Source organism: Genypterus blacodes, unplaced genomic scaffold, assembly GCF_046128005.1.
Source record: "Genypterus blacodes isolate CSIRO-AG114 ecotype Tasmania unplaced genomic scaffold, CSIRO-AGI_Gbla_v1 ptg000029l_1, whole genome shotgun sequence".
Lineage (NCBI taxonomy): Eukaryota > Metazoa > Chordata > Actinopteri > Ophidiiformes > Ophidiidae > Genypterus > Genypterus blacodes.
The window spans coordinates 1,283,119-1,307,758 of record NW_027466842.1 but is presented as its reverse complement, the minus strand read 5'-3'; the positions used below and the strand labels follow the sequence as shown (position 1 = coordinate 1,307,758).

The window sequence follows — 24,640 nt, the reverse complement described above, 5'->3', positions numbered from 1 at the left end:
GGCAGATTCTCACTGTTGATCACTAAAATAAGTTCCTTGTGTTTGCAGTATGAACAGTCTTGGTTGTTTTCCTCTATTCTTTTTCAAGCAGCTTGTTAAACTCAAATTGTATGACATTGTATGTGATATTAGGCTCTACAAATAAATCTGACCTCTGCAAAACCACAGTCACAATGAGTAAATGAGGATGTAATGAGGATTTCAACTGATACAGTGACAATTTATAGATTACAATACAGGGAATGAGCTATAAATACTTTGCCTCTTAAAGTTGAGATGTGATTCATTCTGCTGGATGCTTGATAGGAAAAGACAAAGATGAAGTCACAAAAGCAGAGACTTAGACAGAGGAGAACTCGTAAACGTGTGTATTCTTTACTCAGTTCAGTGAATGCAGCATCACAACATATAGAAAAGTCACCTAACTAAGTACATGTAGATAAAAATATGAGAAGAAGTGGCTTTCATATGAATTTAATCGATAGAATTTAAACAAAATCACTGAACCGCTTTCATTTTGATTCTCTTCATGAATTGTTTTACAAAAAAGTCGAAGCATGAACTACATACTACTACTACTATACTTTGATATACTACAGTTTATCTATCTATCTATCTAACACGCTACAAATGGCACCGTACACATTGGTCCATTATTATTTGACAATAACAATATTTAAAAAAAGATCTATTCAGAAATAACTACTCAGTGCAAACTTAGCATGAGTCAGCGTCTAGGATATGACAAGTCTGTTTGAGTGGAGAACTTCTAATACGCCTGAAATGGAGAACACAAGCACACACACGCACAACACTATTATGCTAGTTAGCTAATGGCATGTAAACGTAATCAAGTGAAGCATTTCAAGTGGTATAGATTTACGATTGTTAAACTGACAAATTTATGACAACAGATGAGTAGAAGAAGACGTTTAAGGACAATCACTGGACTGCAGGGAAAATAAAACGTAAGAAATAATACAGAAGTGAAGTTTGCATGAATTTGATCAGTGTCACAGATGTACAAATTCATTTTTTTTATAGTTTTATTCAAATGCACTCCTGTAGAGAAGAAGAGGAAAAATAGCAGTTTGTAGTTTCTTAAGTGCTTCTTCATCTCACGACATCCAAGACCACAGGCCTTTTTTCCCCTTAACTTAAGGGTCGAACTCGGCTAGGCAGCTGTAACAGAGCATCTGCATGTATTTGGTGGCGAAGGCTGCAAGGAGGAAAGATTTAGGAGGGATGGGAAGGGCGGAGGTAGAGGAGAGGGAGAGGTCAGCAAGCACCAACGCTGATAATCAAACATGATTCACCAGGAATGTGAAAGATTAGGACATATTTGAGAGATATAAGACAACCTGGGCAAAGAAACATGTGCAGTCTCTGGCCCTCATGCACTCACAGGCCGGAGCAATAATGACTTATTTATGGTTGTGTGTTGCTATGGCTGTATTTATAACTTGTAACTTTGCAGCGATCCAATCTGGGAGTAATGCATTTCCAGCAAGTGTCTCATTTCTGTTGGTCACTTTCCTTTGCCTTTGATACAAACACATTTTTTTATAATGGCTCCACGAAGCAGCAAAATCATGACATCAGAGAGAAAAGTAACATTTGCTCCTAGTTTGTAATCAGGCATATTTTAAGGCTTTATAAGGTTTATACTTAACAACTGGTGCGACTGCTGTGTTTGATAATCACACAGTTACAACATGGAGAAGATGGAGGACGTATGAGTGTGAGGTATTGTATTGACAGATGTGTAGAAAAAAGAGATAAGGGATTTATTTAGTTTAAAAGAAGGGCCGGTAAACATCAATAAACTTAAATGTAAATGGCTAATTTCGCATCTGGGCAGGTAAATGGAAAACATTAAAAAAATATATAGAGATATATAGATAGATATCAAAATAACAAATATATAAGAGATGACACACAAACACAATCATAGAAATGAAATTCAAAGCATGACCAGGTTCCCAGCAATCACACAGTGATACACGATGTTACGTAATATCAGTTACAAATCTGTCTTAAGTTGTAATTAATGCTTGTATCAATCGTTCAGAAATAATTTTTTAATGTATTTTTGGTGGTCAGGCTGTTAAATATAACTTTGAACATACTGTTTGTTCTTTCTCAGTAAATGCAGTTTCGTCTTTCAGTGCAGCAGAGAATAGAGAATTTGCAGACCTCTGGAAAAGATCTCTTACTGCAGAGTAGATGTAACATTGTAGCAGGGATGCCTTAATGTTGGACAAACCAACATTTAAGGGGAGATTTACAATATTTAGACAGTAGGCTTCTTTACAAAGTGGTTCTTACCGTTTATTCTGCTGATGAATTTGGGTCTCCTCTCCTCAGGCAGGTATATGGCCACGTAATAAACTGGTATCCCTGACAGTGAAATGCCGATGCCTATGAGGGAGTTGATGGTGTCCCCGCACAGAGGGACGATGACTAAGAACAGGCTGCACAGACAGTAGATGAAGGGGAAGAACAAGGAGAGCTGTGGACACAAGACACAGATTTGGTTAGTTTGTAAAACTCTGAATAGCTTCGTTTAAATACACAAACGATAGAAAATGGCCGTATAAATATCATAATATGACTGTGTGTGTGTGTTTGTACAATAAATTAAAGACATTGTGGGGACTAAACTCAGTTCACATAGTCACAGATGGGGTCTCGCATCTTGGGTCAACATTTTAATCTAGGTTAAATCTTGGTTTAAGGGTGGAATTAAGATTAGGTTCAGGTCAAAGGTTTAGCAACAAATTTACTAAATGATTCAAAGAACCTGAGTGTGTGTATGTGCGTGTGCGTGTGCGTGTGTGTGTGTGTGTGTGTGTGTGTGTGTGTGTGTGTATTAACCTTGACAGGCCTGTGTCTGTCTGGCTGAGTGATACGCAGGTAGATGAGTCCGGCCACAGACAGGCCCACATAGAGCCAGTAGCTGAAGCTGAAGTAGTTGATGAGCTGAAACACGTCCTCCACACACAGGAAGATCAGACCCATCAAACCCTGCAGACACACAAGCGTGACGCAGAGTGTGAAACGCTCCCGTCGGAATAAATGCGGAACGTCAGAGAGTAATCAGTGATGTTTGGGTGTATTGGAGGGTAAATGTTCCTCACGTTGAAGAGGAGGGCAGGTATGGGTGTGAAGCGCTCCAGGTGGATCAGGCTCAGGCTGTTGGGGAGGTGACCTTCTCTGGCTCCCACGAAAAACAACCTGCAGAAGCAAGCAGCAAACAATACTGAGGAAAACACTTTCAATCCAGTCCAAGAGAAATACTTTCATCAACATTTGTTTGTGCCTCCAATTTTGAAAGATCATTATCATTCCAATGTTTTCCAGTAAATTCTCTTAAAATTGGGGGCCCAAGGTTTGAAGTTATCAATGACGGATCAAAAACAATGGAAGTCGCATTATATTCAATCTAGAATGAGCCCAAATCATAACATGCTGCAGCTGTCGATGTAGTTTAGACGTCATCTCAAGAAATTAAGGGTGAAAATGAGTCATAAGTGAAAACAGTCAAGTCAAGCTTATTACCCAATATCACACACACACACACACCAAAGTGAATGGCCCCCCTTTAGAAAATCCCCCCAAAATTCACCTGACTGGAACGAAAAAATTTTATCTCTGATTTTGAGAATTTGTAAAGATGCGACAGATGGAAAACGTTGCGAATGCAATTTTCATTAGTGATCTTTTACTTAAGTGGACGAAGCACCTCATCAGTACTCATAATACTGTTTACTTGCTCCAGTCTCTTTCTTACCGCGAGGCAGCGATGACGGAAGCGTTGAGTCCTCCGTAGCAGGACATGGCGACTGAAACAGGGATGATCCAATTGAAAGGCCCCAGGGCAGCATTCCCAAATGTCTGTGGGGTCACGGTCACATGTTCCATTACAAACTCCCCCACAATGGAAACCAAAAATGTTACTCACAGAGAATATCAACAGCCAGCGAACGCCACACGCCTCTCTGCCATCCACTGAAACCACTCAAGCAGCTTCCACTCCGATTCCTGCGTCCAACTGCAGGTGAGTCTTACCACAGCGACGGCGTCACTGGACAGCAGAGACGCCATGTCCAGAACCACATAATACGCCACATTGGTCAGCAGGTAGATGATGGTCACTATGGGCATGGAAATGGCGATGGCCAGGGGCAAATTCCTACAACAAACATTCAATCACAGCCCGTTTAAATTTGATGAGTAGCTAAGTACTGTTCATTAACCAAAGTATTTAAGTAGAATTGAATGTAATTGTAGTTTGAGTATTTCCATTTCGGGATACTTTGATTTAAAAATGGACTCAGGTGTTTGGAACTTTACTTTTGAGAGTTGAGATTTAAATGCAGGATTAGTTGTAATGTAGTATTGCCTAATAAGGATTTGAGTACTTTCACCGCTGGATTCTACTTCTACTAAACATATCTGCTACTCAATACCATATTCTTTCACTTTAAAAACAGTAAAAATGCCACCATGTAGGCAATATTGTGTAAGGAAAATCATACAACACCCAGTAAACATTAAACAGCTTTCTAGTAAAACGGAAGTGGAAGTGATTTCCCGTCAGAAACGTTTAGGAAGTGAAATCTGGTGTCAAATGTCACTGTGGGCTCCGATATATTGAACTTTTGTGTGTGTGTTTGTGTGTGTGCTTGTGTTTACCTCTCTGGATTCTGAATCTCCTCTGTGACAAAGTTGAGTGTATCCCAGCCCGAGTAGGAGAACAGAGCGGAGTAGAGGGCCAAAGCTATGGCTCCGGGCTCAGTAGAGGACCCCTCAAATGGATTTTCAAAGCTCTTAGTTTCTCCTACACACACACACACACACACATTACAGTTAAAAACACACACTTGCCCCATCAGGACATAGACTTTGCCGTTCAGTTTCTCACATCATCTTTCAGTTTACCGTTGGATATTTTCAGGATTCCAACAGTGATGATGAGGAGGAGAGCCATGAGTTTGGCGTAGGTGAAGATATCCTGGACCAGAGTCCCCCACTTCACATAGGCACAGTTGATGAAGATGAGAATGCCTGCAGGAACCAGAGGAAGAGGACAATCAGCCGACCTTTCCCAGCACAACCAAGGTGTTAAACTGAAATTCATTTTGTTTGTTTCTTCTAACAAGTGGAACGATCTGACTGATCATTTTAACCTGTTTCCAGTAGAAATCAGCTGGTTTCTGGAATGTTCCCAGTGTCAGAATCAAGCAGATTTCTGCCGTAAAAATCAAGAAGATTACACTTGATTTAGAGAATTCTCCCACATTTGTTTGCCACATGTGGAGTTTTTCCACATCTGCTCTGTAAACAACAAACAAGGCCTGGGTCACAGCGTCCAACTGCAACAAATGTCAAGATTCTCACAAGCTGAAGGATTGTGTCAGTGTGTCTGAGTTCAGATCTGCCTGAGGACTGGAAACACAGACACATATGCTTTGTTTCCCAATTTTGTAAAGACACAAACTTGTATTTACTGCACGTGTTGTCAAACCAGATCATTAATAATATTATTTCTCATCTGCTGTGTCATCTCTGGCCTGATTTTCATGTACAGTGTGGTGTGTGTGTGTGGTGTGTGTGGTGTGTATGTGGAGCAGATGATTCATGCCACTGCTGCTGCTCTCTAACCTAAATACCATATAAATACTTTCTTCAGCACAAAGCCAGACTCTGACCCACTGTGGCATTTTCACAGGAGTGCTTCTCTAACTATAGCTGACACCACACACACATGCAGACACACACACGCAGACACATAGGCAGACACACACAGGCATTTGTTCCGAGCTGAATAGACCGACTGATGCCCACCAACACTGATGCCCACCAACATATCTAATAACCTTCACAGTTCTAAAACTCCTTTTCTTTTGTTTCTACGTTGCAGACACACTCAACACACACTTATTGACACTGAATGCTACCGTGTTAGAATAAAACGCTTTGATTATATAAAATATGTGCAAACCTGTACAATTTCTCTTTAAATGTCAAGAAATGATATTGTCAAACTCTAGATTTTCTGCTCTTTGAACCTTTTGAACTTCTTTTTTTAGGTTTAAGGGGGATTCCACCAAATACACATTCTGGGCCCAGGAGTGGCTTTCCATTTCAAAATCAGGAAGTAACACTTGTGATATCAGTTGTGTCATTTTCTGACTTTGCACTTTGTATGTTCAGTACACTCGTGTCCGCATGACTCAGTCTTCTCCGTGATTAATAATGAAACAACTCAGCGTTTCTTACAGAGGCAGGCTGCGGCGATGAGGCGGACGGCGTCGTGCGGCGGGTGGCATGTCGGGTAGAAAGCCTCCACCAAGTAGTTGGCAAAGGTCAGGGAGATCACAGCCTGGCTGGCCGGCTCGATCAGCAGGATGGACGTCCACAGGCGGATGAAAGCCAGAAATCCTCCGAACGACTCGAGGATGTAGGCGTAGCTGGCGCCCGACTTGGTGATGGTCGTGCCGAGCTCGGCGTAGCACAGGGCGCCAAACACGGAGAAGATTCCTCCGAGGGCCCAGATGAGCAACGAGAGCCCGCAGGAGCCGCTGTACATCAGGACACCCTTGGGCGAGACGAAGATCCCTGAGCCGATCATGTTGCCCACGATCAGGCAGATTCCATTCATGAGAGAAATTTCTCTCTTCATCTGCAGTTTCTGCCCTTTCTCACCGGCCTGGGCCTTCAAGTCCTCCTCAGACGGGACTCGGGAATTGGGGCATATCGTCTGCGACATGACCCCCAGCTTCTGTCTTACTTCTTCCATTTTCCCTGCAGCACTAAGTAACAGAAAACAGATTTCAATGGGGATAAGTCCAGCTCCACATTCAAAATCAACGACAATGACAGAAGTACAGACTGAAACACACACACACACACACACACACACCAATGTCTCAATGTCCAGCATGGACAAGTTCATGAATGCACCATACAGCAATGCTCTCTCACACACATTCAGATGAACAAAGATCGAATTAATACTGGCAAATTGTGTAAAATTTGTGGAATTTAGGAATCACTTTCTACTCTTAGCTCAGATTTTACGGCACGACATTAAGAGAATCCTGAATACTTAACAAGTCTAGAAGTTCATGACCTACAGAAACAAAGTGACTCACGTTAGTTCGAGGCAGATCAGAAGTTGTATTTGTCCCTCCAAACATGTAAACGGTCTTTCTCAAACCAGAGCGGCGCGTCAGGCTGAGATCACATCTGAGCAGGAGAAACGCGACGAGTCGATGTTGCAACCTCTCAGTCCGGAGCAACCACACAACGCGTGTTTTTCCAGCACCAGGCTGGTCGCACTCTCGTGTTCCCCCCCTGTGCTATTTTCAGAGATCCCATTCCCCGATCCCGGGAGGCTCTTAAAAACCGAGGAGCTGCTTCTTGATCAACACACTTGTCACTCAGCGTTCCCATGTTTACCCCCCCTGTGCTGGCGTGTATGAATATCATACTGCTTGTTATATGTAGCACCAGACTCTTGGCCTACCAGTGTTAGATAAGCTGCCATGCTAAACATAGACACGCTTTTGTTTTTGACGTTACAATCCGGAGCTTTAAATACAGTAGATGATGATATAACATGCACTTTAAATGTCTGATTAAAAGGGACACCACACATTTTTCTAATAACAACAACCATATATTGGATTTATAAAAGGTTTTAAGGGCTGTTAAGGCTGCTGAGTAACCCAGGGTAACTGATCTGTATGACATCACATGGGGTTTCCTCCAATTAGTTCTCGAAAAACCAAAAGTCTGTTAGCTAAAGACTTTTTTTGGGGCAAATTCAACCCTATTCAAACTTGAGTGACCTTAGAAGTCAATGGTGTATTCTTTGATACAGGGAGGAAGTTAACCTTTGTGATGTCATAAGGTTAAGTTCAGTTCTATATAAGTGAAAAGTGTTCTGCTCCAGTTTCCCTCCAGACCAGAACAACACACGCAGGGGCCCAGGAAGGAGCAGGACTCCACATGTGGAAACAGCCATGTAAGGGCTTTCCTGGCTGTAGAGGGCGCTGAACAGATTAGGGTGACTCATGGAAGAGGGCTGTGTTGACGTCACTGAAGGTTCTTGCAGTCTCTAAAAAGGAAGTAACCCTTGTTGTGATGTCACAGAGGTACGATAAATTGAATCTGCTGTGTCATACTGGTGAAATCCCCCTTTGGAGAATAACAAGAAGCAGACAGAAGTGAAAACTGAGACCATTTAATAAAGAATATGACACATCCATCTGATAAAGCCTGTTGATGTGACACCCTGGCTACTTGTTGCAAAATATCAGGCTTTTCAAGTGATTTACATCTGAATTAGGTCACTGACTTAGTTATTATTTGTGAATTGTAGCATTCGAGAGGTATTTGGAGTTTATTTAGCAGGTCTGTATGACTGTATGACTTCAGGAAAACACTTTGTATTGAACTAAACTGTTCTGTTAGAGGTGTTTCTATCATACACACATGGTAAGAAACGCCAAATGTCTCCAGAATGCTATTTTGGATGTAATAGACCTGAAAATCCTGACATTTTGTAAAATCATATAGCTACAACATGGCTTGTACACGTCATCATGTCATGTTGCATTTGGTCATCTGACACCAACATGGGCAATAAATTAGGCCGTCACTCTGCAGGAGGCGACTCTACAAATACTTCATATGAAATCAACATTTAATAACACTGAGAGAATTGTAATAAGTGATGAAAAGGACATAGAAAAAGATGACATTATGTACAGTACAAAATATGTTATAACATATTTACAGCATCAAATCCGTAGGATTTTTTTACTCAACTTCGTTTGATATTTGTGTAAAAGGGTTTTGCACTTGACTCGTTGAGTTGAGAGTATGAGGCACAGTTAAGATAAGGAGATGTGGAACTGAAGACATCCACCTGTAATCTTCTTATCCCTTTGTGTCATCTTAAGAGTGTGTGGAAGAACTAAATGTAGAGAGATCCACCTGAACAGTATAAAAATGTGTGGGACAAGAGATGTGAAGCCAGGAGACATCCAAGACCAGATGCACACACACACCCCCCCAAACACACACACACACACACACACACACACACCTCTCATGGGTGTTATGTTGCACTCCACATTTTCTCTTTCGCTTAGAGAGTAACAACTCTGGGTAAAGAGGCCCGGCAGCAAAACAACCTGCCTGGGTGCATTCAACTTTCATGTTCTCCATTTAGTGACATGAACGCTACACTTAATCTGATTCAAACATTTAAGATGACTTCTTGTTTTGTTGGTCACCACATTTTAAATGCAACATATTGAGGCTGCTATTATTAGCACTGCAGCCTTGCATAACACTGGACAAAGTGTTTCCTCAGGGGTTTTAGATTCTGTGCTTCAATACAAATACGGAGGTCATGTGAGTCCCTTTATCACGCAATGAACTCCATTGGTAAACATCTGGATAAACAATCCATCAAAGTGAGAAGATGATGCAAGGTAAGATTACCTTTAAACGGAATATATATATATATAGAATGACACACACACACACACACACACACACACACACACACACACACACACACACACACACACACACACACACACACACACACACACACACACACACACACACACACACACACACACACACACACACACACAGCAAAGGCGTTGAGCCATAACACACATCCATTCAGAATAAAGACTCCATAAATAAATCCACAACGTGTTAAAATAAACCACCGTTTCAGTTACAAACGTTTCATTCTTCTTCTACAGATTGAAACCCGTCTCTCTGTCTCTGGCTCACTTAAGTTTGTCGTGTTTCTGTACCTGTGATTCATTTTGCTGCATCCCAGGGTGAAGTGAGAAACCAAAGCCGTCACGTCAACGATGATGATGAAGGCCAAACCAGCGAGTGTGGAGGAGGAGCCGCTCCCGTCCCTCTGCAGCTGCTACATGTAGGACACGGACAGAGGCAGGGCGCTGGGGCTGGCGGCTGCGGTGGGCGACCCGATTTCTGTCGGGTACGGTTGCAGGCCCATTTGCTTGTTCTCGTAAAGTTTGTGGACGACTACGTGGCTGAAGCCCTCACTGTGGCGGTGGCAGTTGTCCAGCAGCTGGCGGACCTTGGCCGTACGCGTGGGCTGGTTCACCACCAGCTCGTAGTCCTCCCGCATCAGGAGCCGGCGGGCCAGCAGGGCGTCCAAGCTCTGGTTCAGGCAGGCGTCGGTCATCTGGAGGGCGATCTCCTCACGGCGTGTGGCGATCCACTGGGAAAAGGAGCCTTGAGAGAGACGGGGCGGGGGCGGGGGCGGCGGCAGGGACAGGGGCGCTGGGGGACAGAAGATGCCGTCAGAGTTTTATCGCAGCTAGAAATAAAGACGTCACATTTGAGTAATGGTTGTGGGGGTTTGTACCTTGTTGCTGTGGCCTGACAAAGGGGCGGTTGTCCACGTAGGTCTCACACTCGGTGAAGGGTTCCCCAGGTCTGACGGGTATGTTCAAATCATTCATAACCCTGGCACTCTGAGGGAAACCATTTACACTGCTGACTGGACTGAGGTCCTTCAGAGACTGAGGGGCCTCCAGGTTTTGAGACATCATTGACATCTGATAGGCTTCTAGGTGACAAAGAGAAGGAAGTATAAAGACCACGCCCTTCATGTTTAACACAAGTGGAACTCCAGCAGCAGCAAAGGTGGAGACATGAACCTACAGAACGCATTTATTTACCTTTAGACGGAGGAGCGTTGCTGCTGGTGAGGCAGCCTGGCTGGGATATGTCTGTATCTTGGGAGGAGTAAGACCCAGAGCCTGAGCCTGAGCCTGAGTTCTCCTGTGGCAGAAACAAGCAAGGATGTTCAACTTAAGCACACTTGTTTATTTCTAGGCAGTGAACTCTTCAGCCACCATGACACAGACGCACAGTACCTGAGCATCTCCTCCTCCTCCTCCACAACATTGCTGTGTGCTGTCCGAAGTCATACTGGCCGTCCAGGGACTGGGAGGGTCCCTCAGGACGTCCAGCGACCTCTCCTCTCTCGTCTTCTCACACGCTGGCTGAGCCGAGCAGCAGTCTGTAATCTGCACCAGCTGGGAAAGACGGATGACACAAAGAACTATTTAAAGTGTTCTGATATCAAAGAAATCTCCATATTCATCTCCTCATCCTTCATTTTCCCCATGATGGAATAGTTGCCGCCTTTATCTGAGACTCATTTGTAATCGCACATTAAATACATCTTTGCATTTTTGTTCAACTTTTCTATTCATGTTACAAACCAACCAGCTGCTGTCGTGTGCAGAAATACACACACACACACACTAAAAGGAGGAAGGACATGCTTAGGGGAAATTATGAAGTGAAATTTCAAACCAGTCACTACCCCAGATGACACACAGGTTATGAGATCATCGGTGTTGTCAGAACTCAGTTAATCCATCGTGACTTGCATTTAATTTGAGCCCTTAGTTCATTACAGACGACGTGTCAATCAGACGTGTCAATCAGGTACTAAAAAGCCTGACTGACCTTTGCCCTCTTGATCTCCAGCACAGCATCCAGGAAGTCGATTTCACTAAACTTTCTCACCATGGGCTCCAGCTCGATCAAACAGTCTGAGGTGGCAGAGGACATATCAAGAAACCTTAATATTAAGTATTGACATGGTATTTTTGTTATACAGACATTAGAGAAGGGTGCAACAGGAAATGTGACAGGAAGCTGACAGGAAGCCGACAAGACGCGGTTTATTCGGTCTAAAAGCCGATGCTTGATCATTGCCCTCAACATGAATGAAGAGGCTTCCTATCCGTACAGCGACGGGGATAATCCTCCTCCTCGCAGCATGGGTGTGTGTGTTCTTACTGAGGAAGGAGGGCCGCTCGTCGGGGTTGGAGGTCCAGCCGCAGGTCATCAGGCTGATCAACGTGTCCCTGCTGGGGATTTCGACAGACAAGCTGTCCTGGCTGGTGTCGGGCCGCATCCCGCGCAGCACGCTGAACATGATCTGCATGGGGTTGGTCACGTCTGAGCAGAAAGAGATAAGGGATTAGATCGATGGGGAAAGCCTGGGTATGAATTAGTTAATCAATATCAAAGAGGGCACGGAAGCGAAGGTGAAAAGTGAAGTACCTTCGAATGGAATCTGCCTGGACAGGACCTCCCACATAATGATGGCGTAGCTGCAATGTGAAAGGCAAAAAGGGAGAAATGAGGGCTTACGTCATCATTTCAATTAGTATTCCCCTCGAGGGCAGAGGGAAGTTCACAGCGAGCTTACACTTTAACTCAGGCGTGCTGTGAAGAGTAAGAGGAGTGAGTGACAGGAGTGAGATGTGGCAGCAATCCAAACCATCTACAAACCCAGGAGTAATAAGGCTTTGTCTCCAGCTGCTATGAGAACATTCCAACACATACAGGTACGACAGCTCACCTTTCCAGTCAGGAACACCCCCATGTGCTCTCAGTGCTGTTTGTGCAGCCCTCAATGATGATGGTTTTGAAGAATAAGCAGCGATAAACACAATGGCCAACGCTCATTCGTGCTCCTATTGCATTAATTAATTCATTATTGTCCTCTCATTTATTGGTTGTATCTTTTATCTGTTTGAACTTGTCTGCTGTCAAACTTGTCAGTGAATCAGATCAGATTAGATGCCAAACAGGTAGGCACTCCATCCTTCCTGTGTTGAGAAAAAGGCAGCTTCAATCTACTGTAGTCAGTTCTTGGGGTTTTCGGCGTCTCACCTGTACATGTCGTGTTTCACATCCGCCCGGCGGTTCCTGGACGGCTCGTACTCCTCGGGGGGCATGTAGATCACCGTGCCCCCCATCTCTGTGGGCTTGGACCCGGAGCCTTTACTGACGGAGAGCTGCCGCCACTTTGAAAGGCCAAAATCGGCAATCTGCACGGAACAGAGGCGTGGTGGGAGTCAGAAACAGTCAAGATAGAAGAGACTGTGTTGTGTTGACCACATAACTGAATGTGTTCCAAGTGGCTCATGATAGAGAAAGGCTTGGAGACATTATACATCAATCATCATGTAGCGATCTTATCAACACACACACAGTCTTGTTGCCTTTACACAAACCGGTTGGTGCTGAATGAACCTTCCACGCACCTTAACGTGAAACTCTCCGTCCAACAGGATGTTCTGTGTCTTGAGGTCGTGGTGTAGAAGGGGCGGGCTCATGTTGTGAAGGAAGTTGACCCCCAGGGCGATCTCATAGAGGATCCTGAGCCGCAGAGGCCAGGCAAGCACGGGGTACAAGTTCTTCTGTAGAGGGCAGGAACACACAGAATGAAAGTAGAGACACGTTAGAGTGTACAAAGAAGATGATGATCAAGCAATATAAGGAACAATTGCAATGGAACTGTTGGGTAATTCTGTAAAGATCATCTGCTTTGTTTACTCCCTGTTGCATCAGACTACAAATACTTCCAAGATTCACTTTTTGTCACACTGGTGCCAAAGTGTAAAGCCACGTCTTCACTCTGTGTCTATACTAGTAGAGCCTAAGGGTGCGACATTACCGACATTGTAAAAAACCGAAACTAACCAGCGTTGCTTTGCATCATACTGTATATATCTGCGTACCTCGTGTAGCAACAGGTCGAGAGATCCATTGCTCATGAACTCTGTGACGATGCAGAAGAACTCTGGTTCGTTGCAGATGCCAAAGATCTGGATGATGTAGTTGAATCTGGCTTTGTGGAGAACCTCCGCCTCCTTCAGCAGGAAGTTTCTCTCCCTGTGACACAGACAATCATTTTGACATCAGACAAAAAGATGCAAACATCAGCATTCCGGGGAATTACTTAATCAATGTTCGACGTGGGCTGAGCAGTGAGAATAGAATCCAAACAAGTGAAGGCAAAAAGTGAAGTTGTGGAAATGTGTGTCAGTGTTTTGTTTGTTGTAATTTTCGCTAAAAGTGATGTGGTCGCAATCATTTTAACAATGGTGGAGCCAAATTCTATTTTTCTAATAGGGGCTTTTGTCTGTCATCTTCCTTTCTCTGTCAATAAACTTCCTCAGTTGCCCAAATGAACATTGTAACCGTTTTAGCCTACAGAAACATTTGGTGCATGTTCAGAATGTCTTCTTTTCACTGGACAGGAATTTGGGGAATTTCCAGCTGCACCTTCAACTGTGGTTATAAATGTTGATGAATTCACAGTGTGGTGTGTATGTTAGGCAATAACTAAGAGAATAACAAAGAGTTCGGTGCAGTTCAGGACCTATGGGTTTGGATTAGTGACTTAATTTCTATACGCATTAACCTATATTGTCACAACTCAAACATCAGCTTCAGTTTCTTTGAAAACAACTGAAGCTTTCTCAATCTTGCGTTCTTCAGCATAAACACAAAGCACAATTATGATGTCATGAGATGAATCAGTGTCCCTTAGAGTCGCAAATGCCTTTAAATACAGTAATAAACTTTACTTTGGTCGTTTTTAGATGCTGAACAGAGGCTTGATGCTCTCATTTCAATCGAGAATAGTGACTTATCTACGACATATTTTACAATATAACACAATAATGCAGTGGCGGTCCCGTCAACTAACCTTTCACCAACAGGAGAGTCGAGCTTCAGGCACTTGATGGCCACGGTGGTCCTCCAGTCCGAGTGCTGAGCCTTGAACACGGTGCCGAAGCCGCCTCTGCTCAGGTAGTACAGGTCCGTCAGCTTCTGGTACGGGATCACCGGCAGGGTGCTGGTCAGACTACCGATGTTCACACAGCCTGCAGCCGCCTGCGGCTCCATGGCAGCTTGTAAGACTTTCACGGGAAAGCGTCGGAGGCGTTTTAACAACACGAAATAAAGAAGTAGCCCCCGAGAGTAGCGACAGGAAGAGAAGGAGCGCTCCACTCACACCCTGGCGGCTAGCAGGGTAAGCTAACAGTCATTTGGTGAGGGCGCGTGAAACGGAGACACCGAGAATGGCGTTGATATACACCCAGCTAAAAACCGCAAACACACACTTTCACTTTCTTCTTCGTACACCTTTACGCGCTGTCAGGCTGGTTCAGCGCGGCCGTCTCTGCCTGTAGCACACCGGGACGCTGGGACAGCCAGAGCCGCGCTGCTGGACTCTTATTTTATAGCAGGTGCGTTTGTTGATGGGAAGCGCCTCTCTCTTCCGGGTTTACGCGATGCGTTCACGCCCACTTGCAATACTTTCGCTATTACCGATATATAATTATGTACAATATAATTATTTTCAGTATTGTAATATGAGGACCAACTGATTACAATACTACGCCGACGATATTGTTTTTATAATTAAATTCAATTTAGGGCAATTCAGATTTTTAAATAATAACATTCCGGAATTTGAAAAGGATATAGAATTTATCTATGTCTAAAAATTTCAATCTAAAATAGCCCTAAGAAAGTGTGGTCAATTGACGATATCCAAATGAATGACCTTTTATTTTGCTTGTGTTTTATTCACCATTATTCAATCTATCTGCTAATTGACACGTAAATGTTACACCAAATCAAATCTGATTTCATTCTCTACTATAGCAAGATAAATTCGTTTAGACAACTCTGGCTATAGCTGCGGGATTATTGAGAGAACATCTGTTTACGGAAGTACACCTGGAGAATGTGACATGACTTGACTGACGACAGCATTGTGTAAGAGTGAATGAAATAACAGTATTCAGTTTCATTTACGACAGCTTCTTCTAATGCCTGGAAGTGACCTCCCTCCCCCCTTCCCTCCCTCCCCCCTTCCCTCCACCCAGTAGAAGCTCAGCTCGCCTCTGTTATGGGGGTTTGTCCCTATATGCTGGAATTTCCCAAGCAAGCGGGGATTTCCCCCAAAATACAGAAGATGGTGATGATGTAATGCCTGAAGCAAAAGTAAAATCATTGGTAAAATAAACAAGTGGTGTTTGTCCGGTTTTCTTGTTTTGTTTTGTTTTGTTTTGTTTTGTTTTGTTTTGTCGATGCCTTGCTTTATTGAAACAGGAAGCTCTTCTTGTCCTGGGAGACGGGAAACTGTGAAGCACATGACCGTTTACGATCCATGTAATCCGAAACTCCTGTCAGCCAATGGGCGTCCACAGCTCCATTACCGCGCTATAACGACTGCATATGTGGAGACAGCGTGCATTTGTGTGTGTGCCTGAATTGTTGTGAGTCATGATAAGCTAATTATAGAAGTGCAACAGCTGGGGAAGTGAGGCTAACTCTCAGACTCTCTACTTGACTTAATTCTCATCTCCGAGCTGTGTAAGTAGGCTGCCACCTTGTGTGTGTTGTGTGTGTGTGTGTGTGTGTGTGTGTGTGTGTGTGTCCTTGCCTTTGTGTGGTTATTGTCACTGTGCGCTCACTGACTTGTTGAGTCTATCAGCACTTGTGAAACAGGCACCAGCACAGATGGCTGGCCCGTTTGTGCCAGTCTCACTCCCTGTGGACTGGAACGGAGGGTGCATGTCCTCCAGAGTGTCTCCCATGCATACTAGCAACTGTAGGCCCTCAACCCTTGAAGGTGTTCCTTGGGTGAGACACGTCGCGCCCAGGGGTGCTGCCGCTACTCCAGAGGAATGCAGGAATAAACCCAGAGGAGGAGTTCTGGATGGGTCGCCTATTCTGCAGAACGCAGAGATCGTCAACGACAGCTGGATGGAGAGACCCGCAACCCCACTGCTGCTGAGCTACGAAATCATGGAGGAGAGGTCAAAGTTCACGGTAGGAAGGAAAACAGGTCAACATTGAACATACGTTAATGCTGTATCATGCTATTCATACTATAGATGTTTTCGAGTAGGCTGTAGTGTAGCGAAGGGTGCATCTGTTACTCAGCGACACATGATGGACTTTGTCTGCCAATACAAACATCATATGACTTCCTCTTAGCTTAACAGACTGCAGACTGTTGCTGAATACACACAGTCACGAGGAGAAGAATACCAGCAACTTAAAAACTCCCCAAACTGTACTGTGTGTCGTATTCTGTCAGCTTAGTGTGTGTAAATATCAAAACACTTCTCAATCCAGTGTAACTTATAGCCCCCAAACCTAAATCAAGACTCTGACATTGTGTCAAATTCAGAACCTCGTGATTTTCACACTAGCAGGATTTATTGCGGGGCTTATGTTGGATTGTTCTGGAACAACGTCAAAGGTTAATTGTGTTTGTGTTCTTGTTGTAGGTTTATAAGATCCTCGTGACGGGGAGTGAAGGTGACTGCTGGGTGATCTTCAGGAGATACGCTGACTTCTCCAGGCTCAACGACAAGGTTATGGCTCATCATGCCATCACCCTGTCCTGTCTACCTACTGTTCATCACTCATGTTGTCATTGTGTTAACTGTATATTTAATGGGTAGATAAGGAATTTGTGATAAACAGCTGTCATTCAGTGTTGTGGCATATAAAGAGAGGGCTGAGAAGGGTGTGAAGTAACTAAATATGGTTGATATCAGAATAATGGATTAAAAATTTGACACCGTTTTTGGTGGATTTCACAAAAATGGTGATTATCTACGGCTAAATTCCCTCATAATCACTCTCTTTTTCCAAGGACAGTCCAGTCAATATGTGGTCAAATACACATAAGTGCACGTTTAGGTTCTGTTATTTCTCATGAGGCACTAACATTCTGTATTGTTTTTCTGCTGCAGCTTAAAGAGCTGTTTCCCAGTTTACGTGTAGCTTTGCCTGCTAAGCGCTGGTTCAAAGACAACTATGACATGGAGTTCCTAGAAGAGAGGCAGGTCGGATTGAAGACCTTTCTGCAGAACCTGACAGTGCACAAAGAGGTCATCAGTAGGTGTGTGTGTGTGTGTGTCTGAGTGTGTGAGTGTGTTTTAACCCAAAACAAAGTCAGTCTTGTTTGATTGTCTTGTTTGATTTGGACCTTTGATCTTGGCCCTCAGTGAAGCTGTCAGGCATTTTCTGTGTCTGGACGACCCACCAAATCCATTTGACAGTCTGGAGGAGAGCAGGGTGAGTTCTTCCTCCCTGAGTTGTTGTGTTGAACAGTGTTTGTACTTTCAGTCCACTACAAAATGATAAAATATGAACTGTCACAAGAAGTCATTCATTAGGATCAAACTGTTCCCAGGGTTAGAAAACACCTTTCAATTCACTACCTGTTCCTATTGTGAACAGGCCTTTTGTGAGACTCTGGAGGAAACAAACCATCGTCTCCAGAGGGAACTGATGGAAAAACAGAGAGATGTTGACTCTTTGAAGAAGACCCTGGAGGACACGGAGAGCAGCATAGGACTTCTGAAGAAGAAAGTCAAGTAAGCTGTTGCATATTTATCAGCTTTTATATCTTTAAATAAAACGCTATCTTTTATTCAGAAGACCACACATTGTATCTGAGGTGGAGTGTTTCCTGATTCCAAATAAACATTTTCTATATGTTTTGTGTACCATATCAGCCCCAGGACTGTTTGTGTAATCTGAATTACAGATTCTGTTAGAAGTGACACTGCTTTGATGTTTTGGCTTCACTGGTACACAGAGCCCTGTCGCTTTGGGATGACTGTGATCCAACAGCTGTGACAGCCACAGATATAAACACACACAGAGGAGAAGATGCAGATGTGAAGGAAGAGGAGCAAAAACGCAGTGATGGAAATGGAGAGGAGGAGGATGCGGGCAGGGGATGCTTTGCCCCTGAGCCTGAAACAGAACCAACGCGTGGAACAAGGTGACCAGCCGGGTGGTGCTTGCTTAGTGTCTCTCAGCATCCTTTAGCTCTTATTTCCCCTTTTAAACACTTAATAAAGGTCTCCATCAGTTCAGATCTACATAATCTTGGTGTAAAATTGCTCCACTGACCTGAGGATGATGCATGGGGAGATATATGAATCATAAATCAGAACTGCGTCGCATGAACCTGGTGGTGTAAATGTAAAATGATATTTCAGATTAAATTTAGACCTCATTCCTATGCAGAAATGAATCTGATTTGATTCTAATACCTCCCATGTCCCATTTTAATCTTGCTGCTCCATGTTGGCCTGCCAATCTACGGGTTCACTGTTATCTACATGTGACTCTAATTTTATTGACTTGCAGAATGGAAGACGAACCCTTAAGTCAGTCAAATTCAAAGTCTCAAATCGCACCAATCCACAGTCAGAGGCACCCAAGCCAAGGCTGCAATTAGGCCTCAGGTCTTCCTTCATTGCCTCCGCTGATAGATTTGTTGCCGGCCTCTAGATATGCCTCTGAATGTTAGGATGCATTCCTAAAGACGTCAGCACCATGCTGTGTAACTTCCAGACACTTCTACTAATTTATTACACCATAAAAATGTTAAATACAAACAGAACATTTCCCCTAAGTGTTTTACTGGCAAATTAGCTCAAGTGTGGCCAAATAAAGAAGTTGTTAAATAGTTTTTTCCTCTGTTAGTGAAAAGTTTAAAAGTCATGGTATTTGCCACCGTTGATTTTGTTGTTGATGTTGTTGTTGTCACTCATTTGTTGTTCCCAGGGTTGAACCTAATGCTCCTGTTAAAGGTCATGGAGCTTACTGGAGCACGCTGGTCATGAATGATCCTCCCACTTCATCTTAATTTCAAAAGAACCTCAGCAAGAAATCCAGGATCTTAGATTGGTGGCTTCGACACACACACAGACACACACAAGCACAATCTCACTGACAGGACCAATCAAAGAGCGATGGATCTGCATTGTGCCTAAGTGTGATTCAGCTTCCTTTTCAGTATGAATGGACATCTGGAGTTGCACAACATTTTTATAACCATATACTCTAAACTGGATTCTGTTTTATTAAACTCTGGCTTTTTTCTGTTGTGTTTTGTTGTGGCTTTCTAGTTACGTGTCTTTAGTGTTTTATAACCCCATCTGTGCCGTATAAAACAAGTTAATTGTTTGTTTTGGAAAGCTGCTGCTTCTCTCACACTCCAACCAGCATGGCACTAACATTCCTATATGACCTACTTTCCTGTACATCATTGAGGTATGTGTATGTAGTGGCTTTGTTATGATTCCAGGGTGGCTGAAACTCTTGACTGCAAAATTTTAGATTTTGAAAATAACTAAAATCTTGCCAACCTAGGAGGGATTTTGTATCTTGTTTTTCCCCCAAAACTCTGTCTCTGCAAAGCAACCGTCACTTCTGATAATATGATATTGTCTGCAGTGACAAAAAATACTCAAAAACACAAACACTTTTTTCATTCATTCATGCTGTTTTGGATTGTAGAGGACCATGTGGAGTGATTTCATCCTTTTTTCTTAATGGTGAGAGAAACCAGGCTTATGTTGTGGTGGAGAGATGTGGTCTGTGTTTGCTTTGATGTCCTTTGATGCATCTAAAAACCAACTGGCATCTCCTGTTCCATATTTGGGGCCTTGCTGGATTTCTTCTTCTACTCAGCTTTTCTGTCTGCTGTCGCATATTAGATTCTCTGCTCTGTAAATTCCACTCCTTCTTCCTGTCTCCGCTCCTCCAGATCAGTGGCCTGTTGCTCTCCACCTGCTGCTGCTTGTCCATCAGCAGCAGAAGAATTCTCCTTTTTGATCGTATGTGTATTACAACCCACCGTGAAAACAAACATCCCCATCATAGACTTAATATAAAGTCTCAGACTAAATAGAGTTTTATTCTGCTTACAAATCCACCAAGCAAACAAATATTAATTTCCTTTTGCTTAATCCAAATATTTCTGGATTAAGCAAATTGTGAAATATGTTTCTAATGTCAACAGTTTTAAATACAACAAATGCATCAAATTAGAATTACCACAACATAACAAAATACATGAAGACAGGTAATATGAATCATCTAAACTTTCATGCATAAACTTGGTGGCTACAAATGTGCATTTATCCATTAATATACTGTAGATATTGTTTTGCACAACAGTGGGGCGCTAAATCTTGTTTATTTATTTTGAGAAATGTGTACAAAATGTTGCAATGTTGCTTTCAATATTGTACTTGTACTAATTGTGATGTCATTGGACTTTTGTCACAACTGACAGAACACAGAATATTGTTTTAATCCTGACACTACGTTTTTCTATTCTATCGTGATTTTATAATATGGCCTTATTTAGTGACACACACACGCACGCACACACACAGACACACGCTCCTCCCAGCATTAACCTCGCACATGAGCGTGGATCGTTGTGATCAGAGGGGAATGAGGCAGCAGACAGGAGGATTTACAGCAGCGCGCGCGCCTCCATCTTAAACACCATAAGGAAGATGATGGACAAACACTTGTTGTGTCTCTGGCTGCTCTTCATCCCGCTGTGCTGGGCGGAGGACACAAAGGGGACCAACAAAGAGAAGGACACGGGTGAGCTTTGGATCCATCTTATCTACAGGTTGATCAGCACGGGCAGATATTATCTCTTCTTAGATTGACCCTTCTCGCAAATGACGCATTTAATCCGATGTGAAAAAAATATTGAAATTGGTCGGCATAGCAACGGGTAGATATCTTATTTGGCAATATGTAATTTGCAAAATGCAATTAGAAGAATATTTGAGGACCAATGTGTTTTGTTTGAATGTAAAGTTGTTTTGTATAAAAATTTTGCAATGAGTTTTTACTGTGTTAATATGAATTCATTTATTTACAGACTAGTCTTCATGTAAATTATTATAATATTAATCTAATAGAATATGAGAGGTTACTTTGGGAATTCACAAATAACTCAAACTTGAAAAAAAAACAGGTTCAGATTGAATGTAAAAACTTTAGAATCAATTCCTTATATTTTTTGAACAGAGATGTACACACTGATGCTTTAGCCATCAACCGTTGTCTTTCTAAAATGAGTCGTGAACAATGAGATATGCTTCAAGGATGAGGATGCTGAAGGTTCAGACATGAGATGAGGATCAGTACTGTCCAGGTCTCTTTGCTCTCAGCTTAAACAAATTAGATCAAACACCGCAGACGCCGCAATACAGAGGATCTATATTATCCAAAGAGCTTACAGATCAGAGCAGGAAAAAGAAGGAGACAGCACCTCTTTGTCCATTAAAGCACTGAGCATATTGGAACATATAATACTGCCAAAGAGACGTAACTATATGTGCCAAGCAGGTTATCTTTACACGGGCATCTGCTGGTTGGCATTTTAATGACATTTTGTTGAGGAAGAAATGTTGATAGAAGCTATTTTTGTGAAATTGTGTTGATATGTAGGTCAAGGGAAGGCTTTGTTAGATATTGACGCAGCAGCTTGTTTGTCACTTTCTTTAAAGCTATACCAAGGCAGATTTGTTGGTGTTTTTGCTTCAATGTCTCAAAAACCAGAAATCAAATCAATAATGAAAAATATAGATCAGGTGGATGGATGAACTATAAGCCGTTGCAATGTGTGTCCCGTGTCTTGATAGTGATCCAGATCTTATGAGTTAAATACTGTAGATGCTCAGATAGGATCACATATTTTATGACACATTTTCACACATTGTTACAGATAAACGTCAGATCAGATGGGGTTTACAGTACGTGAATCTAATTCCAGTGTATTTGTTGTTAAAATGTGTTGCCTTGAGGGCCTCCAGTAGTTGAGTTGCTTGTTGAGAGCAGACAAAAGCACTTACGAGACAAAATGTATTCCGTCGGAGCTTTACCGTATGTTTCTTCATATCTGTCTACAGTGAGTGGATGAATTCTTGTAGGCTACTCAAATGTTTATTGATAACTCCAATATTTCCAATTGTAGCTCCAGCAAAGAACAAACGGCTGTTTGCCAGGCGAAAGATCTCTCTTCCACCTGGAAGTCAAACACCGGTAAGTGTTTTCCTAACCGCTTTCAGAGAAGCTTGATACTTGGAATTGTTATAAGTGAAAATGCTGTGGTTTGATTTTGACTGATGCGTTCAATTATATGATGTTTATCTTTGACTATTGCACTGACCCCCCAGCACATGGTTGCATGCTTTTGCGCAATGGGTCTGTCAGCAGATGGACATGCAAGTTTAAACAACAATCCTGACATTCCCCTCAAATTGCCCTCTAATGTTTGATACCTCAGTAAAACCTCACGTCAACGCCAGTCAGGGGTAGAACCAGCAACCATTTTCGTCGTGAATTGACTCCTCTATCTGTTAGATCGTCTATATCTGCTTGTTCTAGCACCTCATTCCATCTATAATGTGTGAATCATTGAAGGAAGCTTATTAAGGTTTGAATGGAGAAGAATTCACTCTGCGACGTTAATCAGGAAGCAACAACTTCCATCCATCCGAAGCTCAAAACACGCTGGATACTTGACTTACACAGTTTGGCTACCGCTGGTATCTGCTCTGGTACTTGCTATGCTGTTTGCTATATTGATCAAGTCACGGCTTATCAATTTGATTCAATCTCATCCTATCCAAATAAAAGGTGGATGACTCATGTGCTGTTAAGTGGAAGACTCAGAGCTCTAAATGCCAAGACATCATTTGAAGCTGCATTCACCGTTTCAGCAAAAGGAACAGTTTTCATTCTGATGTGCATTATCTAAGACACGTTCATCAAACATAACATTTGGTATGACTGGAAATACTTAATCTTAATATTCTTAATCTTCAAATAAAGGAAATGTCGTGTGGCGTGTTTACGTTGCATTCTCCCAGTGAGTCAAAGAGTCTGTGTGTGTGATGTGGGATCTTAATGGGATTAAGGGGGATTTCCTCTGAGAGAGCTTTCAAGAACACGTTGTCTAGAAACTCCCTCTTTACTTTTGTTTGTGTCGTGTCAGAAGCCGAACACGGAGGTGGTATCCCCGGCCCGTCGCTGCAGCCGCCTGATGGAGAACTGCTCACTTAAAGTACCGTGCTGTGACCCCTGCACCGCCTGCCGCTGTCGCCTCTTCAATACCATCTGCTACTGTTTGAGAATGGGCCCCCAATGTTCAAGGTCATAGGACGCTTTGGCTTCGACGGCCTCCGCCCATTCACAGTCATAGAAATGTCTTAATACAAATATCCACTGAGGTTTCACAGTATGTTGCCGTAGTAGTAGTCACGAATATATTTACTTTTTATGTTTTCATGATAACCTTACCTTACACACTAAAACAGTCTATATATTGTAAAATGAAATGATTAATAATAGATTGAACAAATCTGCTGTGGATGATTGTTACTTAAAAGGAGATTTTTGTTCTTGTGGGGATTTATGGGCACATCTATAAAAGTATTTTTGCTATTAAATATATCTTGTGGGCTTATATTGTCTTTGTCTTATTGTGCTCTTCCTTGTTGTTTTTGTTTTTTTTTGGGGCGGGGGGGGGGGGGTTCCTTTGAAAAGTAAAATGCCAGTGTGTTGGTTTATGGGAAAAGTATCAAAGCTTATGTAAGAATTATGAGGCCTCAGATCAAATGGTGGCATAAAACACTATTATGAGGAGCATTCTTCCATGCTGAGTTGTAGATAAAGTGCGATTTAACCTTGACCGCACCTGTGGTTTCTCAATCTGAGATGAGGAAAGAGGACGGATTTATCGCCGAACTGGCACGTGTGTATCCGGGAGGACGACTGTATGTTACTGCAGTTATACTATTTCAGTTAGTTGGGCACGTGTAGATACTGTAACTCAAAAAGCAGGACAGACGACACACACAGAAGAGCTGCATGACCAAAGACAAAGCTC

The 24,640-nt window shown here is 42.8% G+C and overlaps 3 protein-coding genes across 9 annotated transcripts; 1 reads left to right on the top strand and 2 right to left on the bottom strand.

Moving 5' to 3' along the window:
* Positions 1–422: 422 nt before the first annotated feature.
* Positions 423–6,806, bottom strand: LOC142993973 (Y+L amino acid transporter 2). Its single transcript, XM_076144587.1, has 9 exons — positions 6,286–6,806; positions 4,945–5,070; positions 4,699–4,843; positions 4,072–4,195; positions 3,794–3,897; positions 3,141–3,237; positions 2,878–3,027; positions 2,329–2,512; positions 423–1,219 (listed from the first exon to the last, which is right to left on the bottom strand). The coding sequence occupies exons 1-9, from the start codon at positions 6,803–6,805 to the stop codon at positions 1,158–1,160; spliced, it is 1,512 nt and encodes a 503-aa protein (XP_076000702.1). The 5' UTR covers position 6,806; the 3' UTR covers positions 423–1,157.
* A 1,432-nt stretch (positions 6,807–8,238) lies between these two features.
* On the bottom strand, positions 8,239–15,180 carry ripk2 (receptor-interacting serine-threonine kinase 2). 4 transcript variants are annotated; one of them, XM_076144582.1, is made up of 11 exons: positions 14,597–15,180; positions 13,623–13,776; positions 13,146–13,301; positions 12,772–12,929; positions 12,157–12,206; positions 11,890–12,051; positions 11,554–11,639; positions 10,932–11,114; positions 10,755–10,854; positions 10,439–10,642; positions 8,239–10,353 (listed from the first exon to the last, which is right to left on the bottom strand). In XM_076144582.1, the coding sequence occupies exons 1-11, from the start codon at positions 14,794–14,796 to the stop codon at positions 9,974–9,976; spliced, it is 1,833 nt and encodes a 610-aa protein (XP_076000697.1). In that variant the 5' UTR covers positions 14,797–15,180; the 3' UTR covers positions 8,239–9,973. The 4 variants fall into 4 exon arrangements, with proteins under 4 accessions (XP_076000697.1, XP_076000698.1, XP_076000699.1 ...); XM_076144583.1 differs by having other exon boundaries at positions 10,938–11,114; XM_076144584.1 differs by having other exon boundaries at positions 10,944–11,114.
* Positions 15,181–15,869: 689 nt separating this feature from the next.
* LOC142993975 (sorting nexin-16-like) lies at positions 15,870–20,480 on the top strand. 4 transcript variants are annotated; one of them, XM_076144588.1, is made up of 8 exons: positions 15,900–16,275; positions 16,397–16,734; positions 17,199–17,285; positions 17,670–17,818; positions 17,925–17,994; positions 18,160–18,296; positions 18,521–18,709; positions 19,501–20,478. In XM_076144588.1, the coding sequence occupies exons 2-8, from the start codon at positions 16,423–16,425 to the stop codon at positions 19,580–19,582; spliced, it is 1,026 nt and encodes a 341-aa protein (XP_076000703.1). In that variant the 5' UTR covers positions 15,900–16,275; positions 16,397–16,422; the 3' UTR covers positions 19,583–20,478. The 4 variants fall into 4 exon arrangements, with proteins under 4 accessions (XP_076000706.1, XP_076000704.1, XP_076000703.1 ...); XM_076144590.1 differs by having other exon boundaries at positions 15,931–16,275; positions 16,535–16,734; XM_076144589.1 differs by having other exon boundaries at positions 15,891–16,734; positions 19,527–20,480.
* The last annotated feature ends 4,160 nt before the right edge of the window (positions 20,481–24,640 follow it).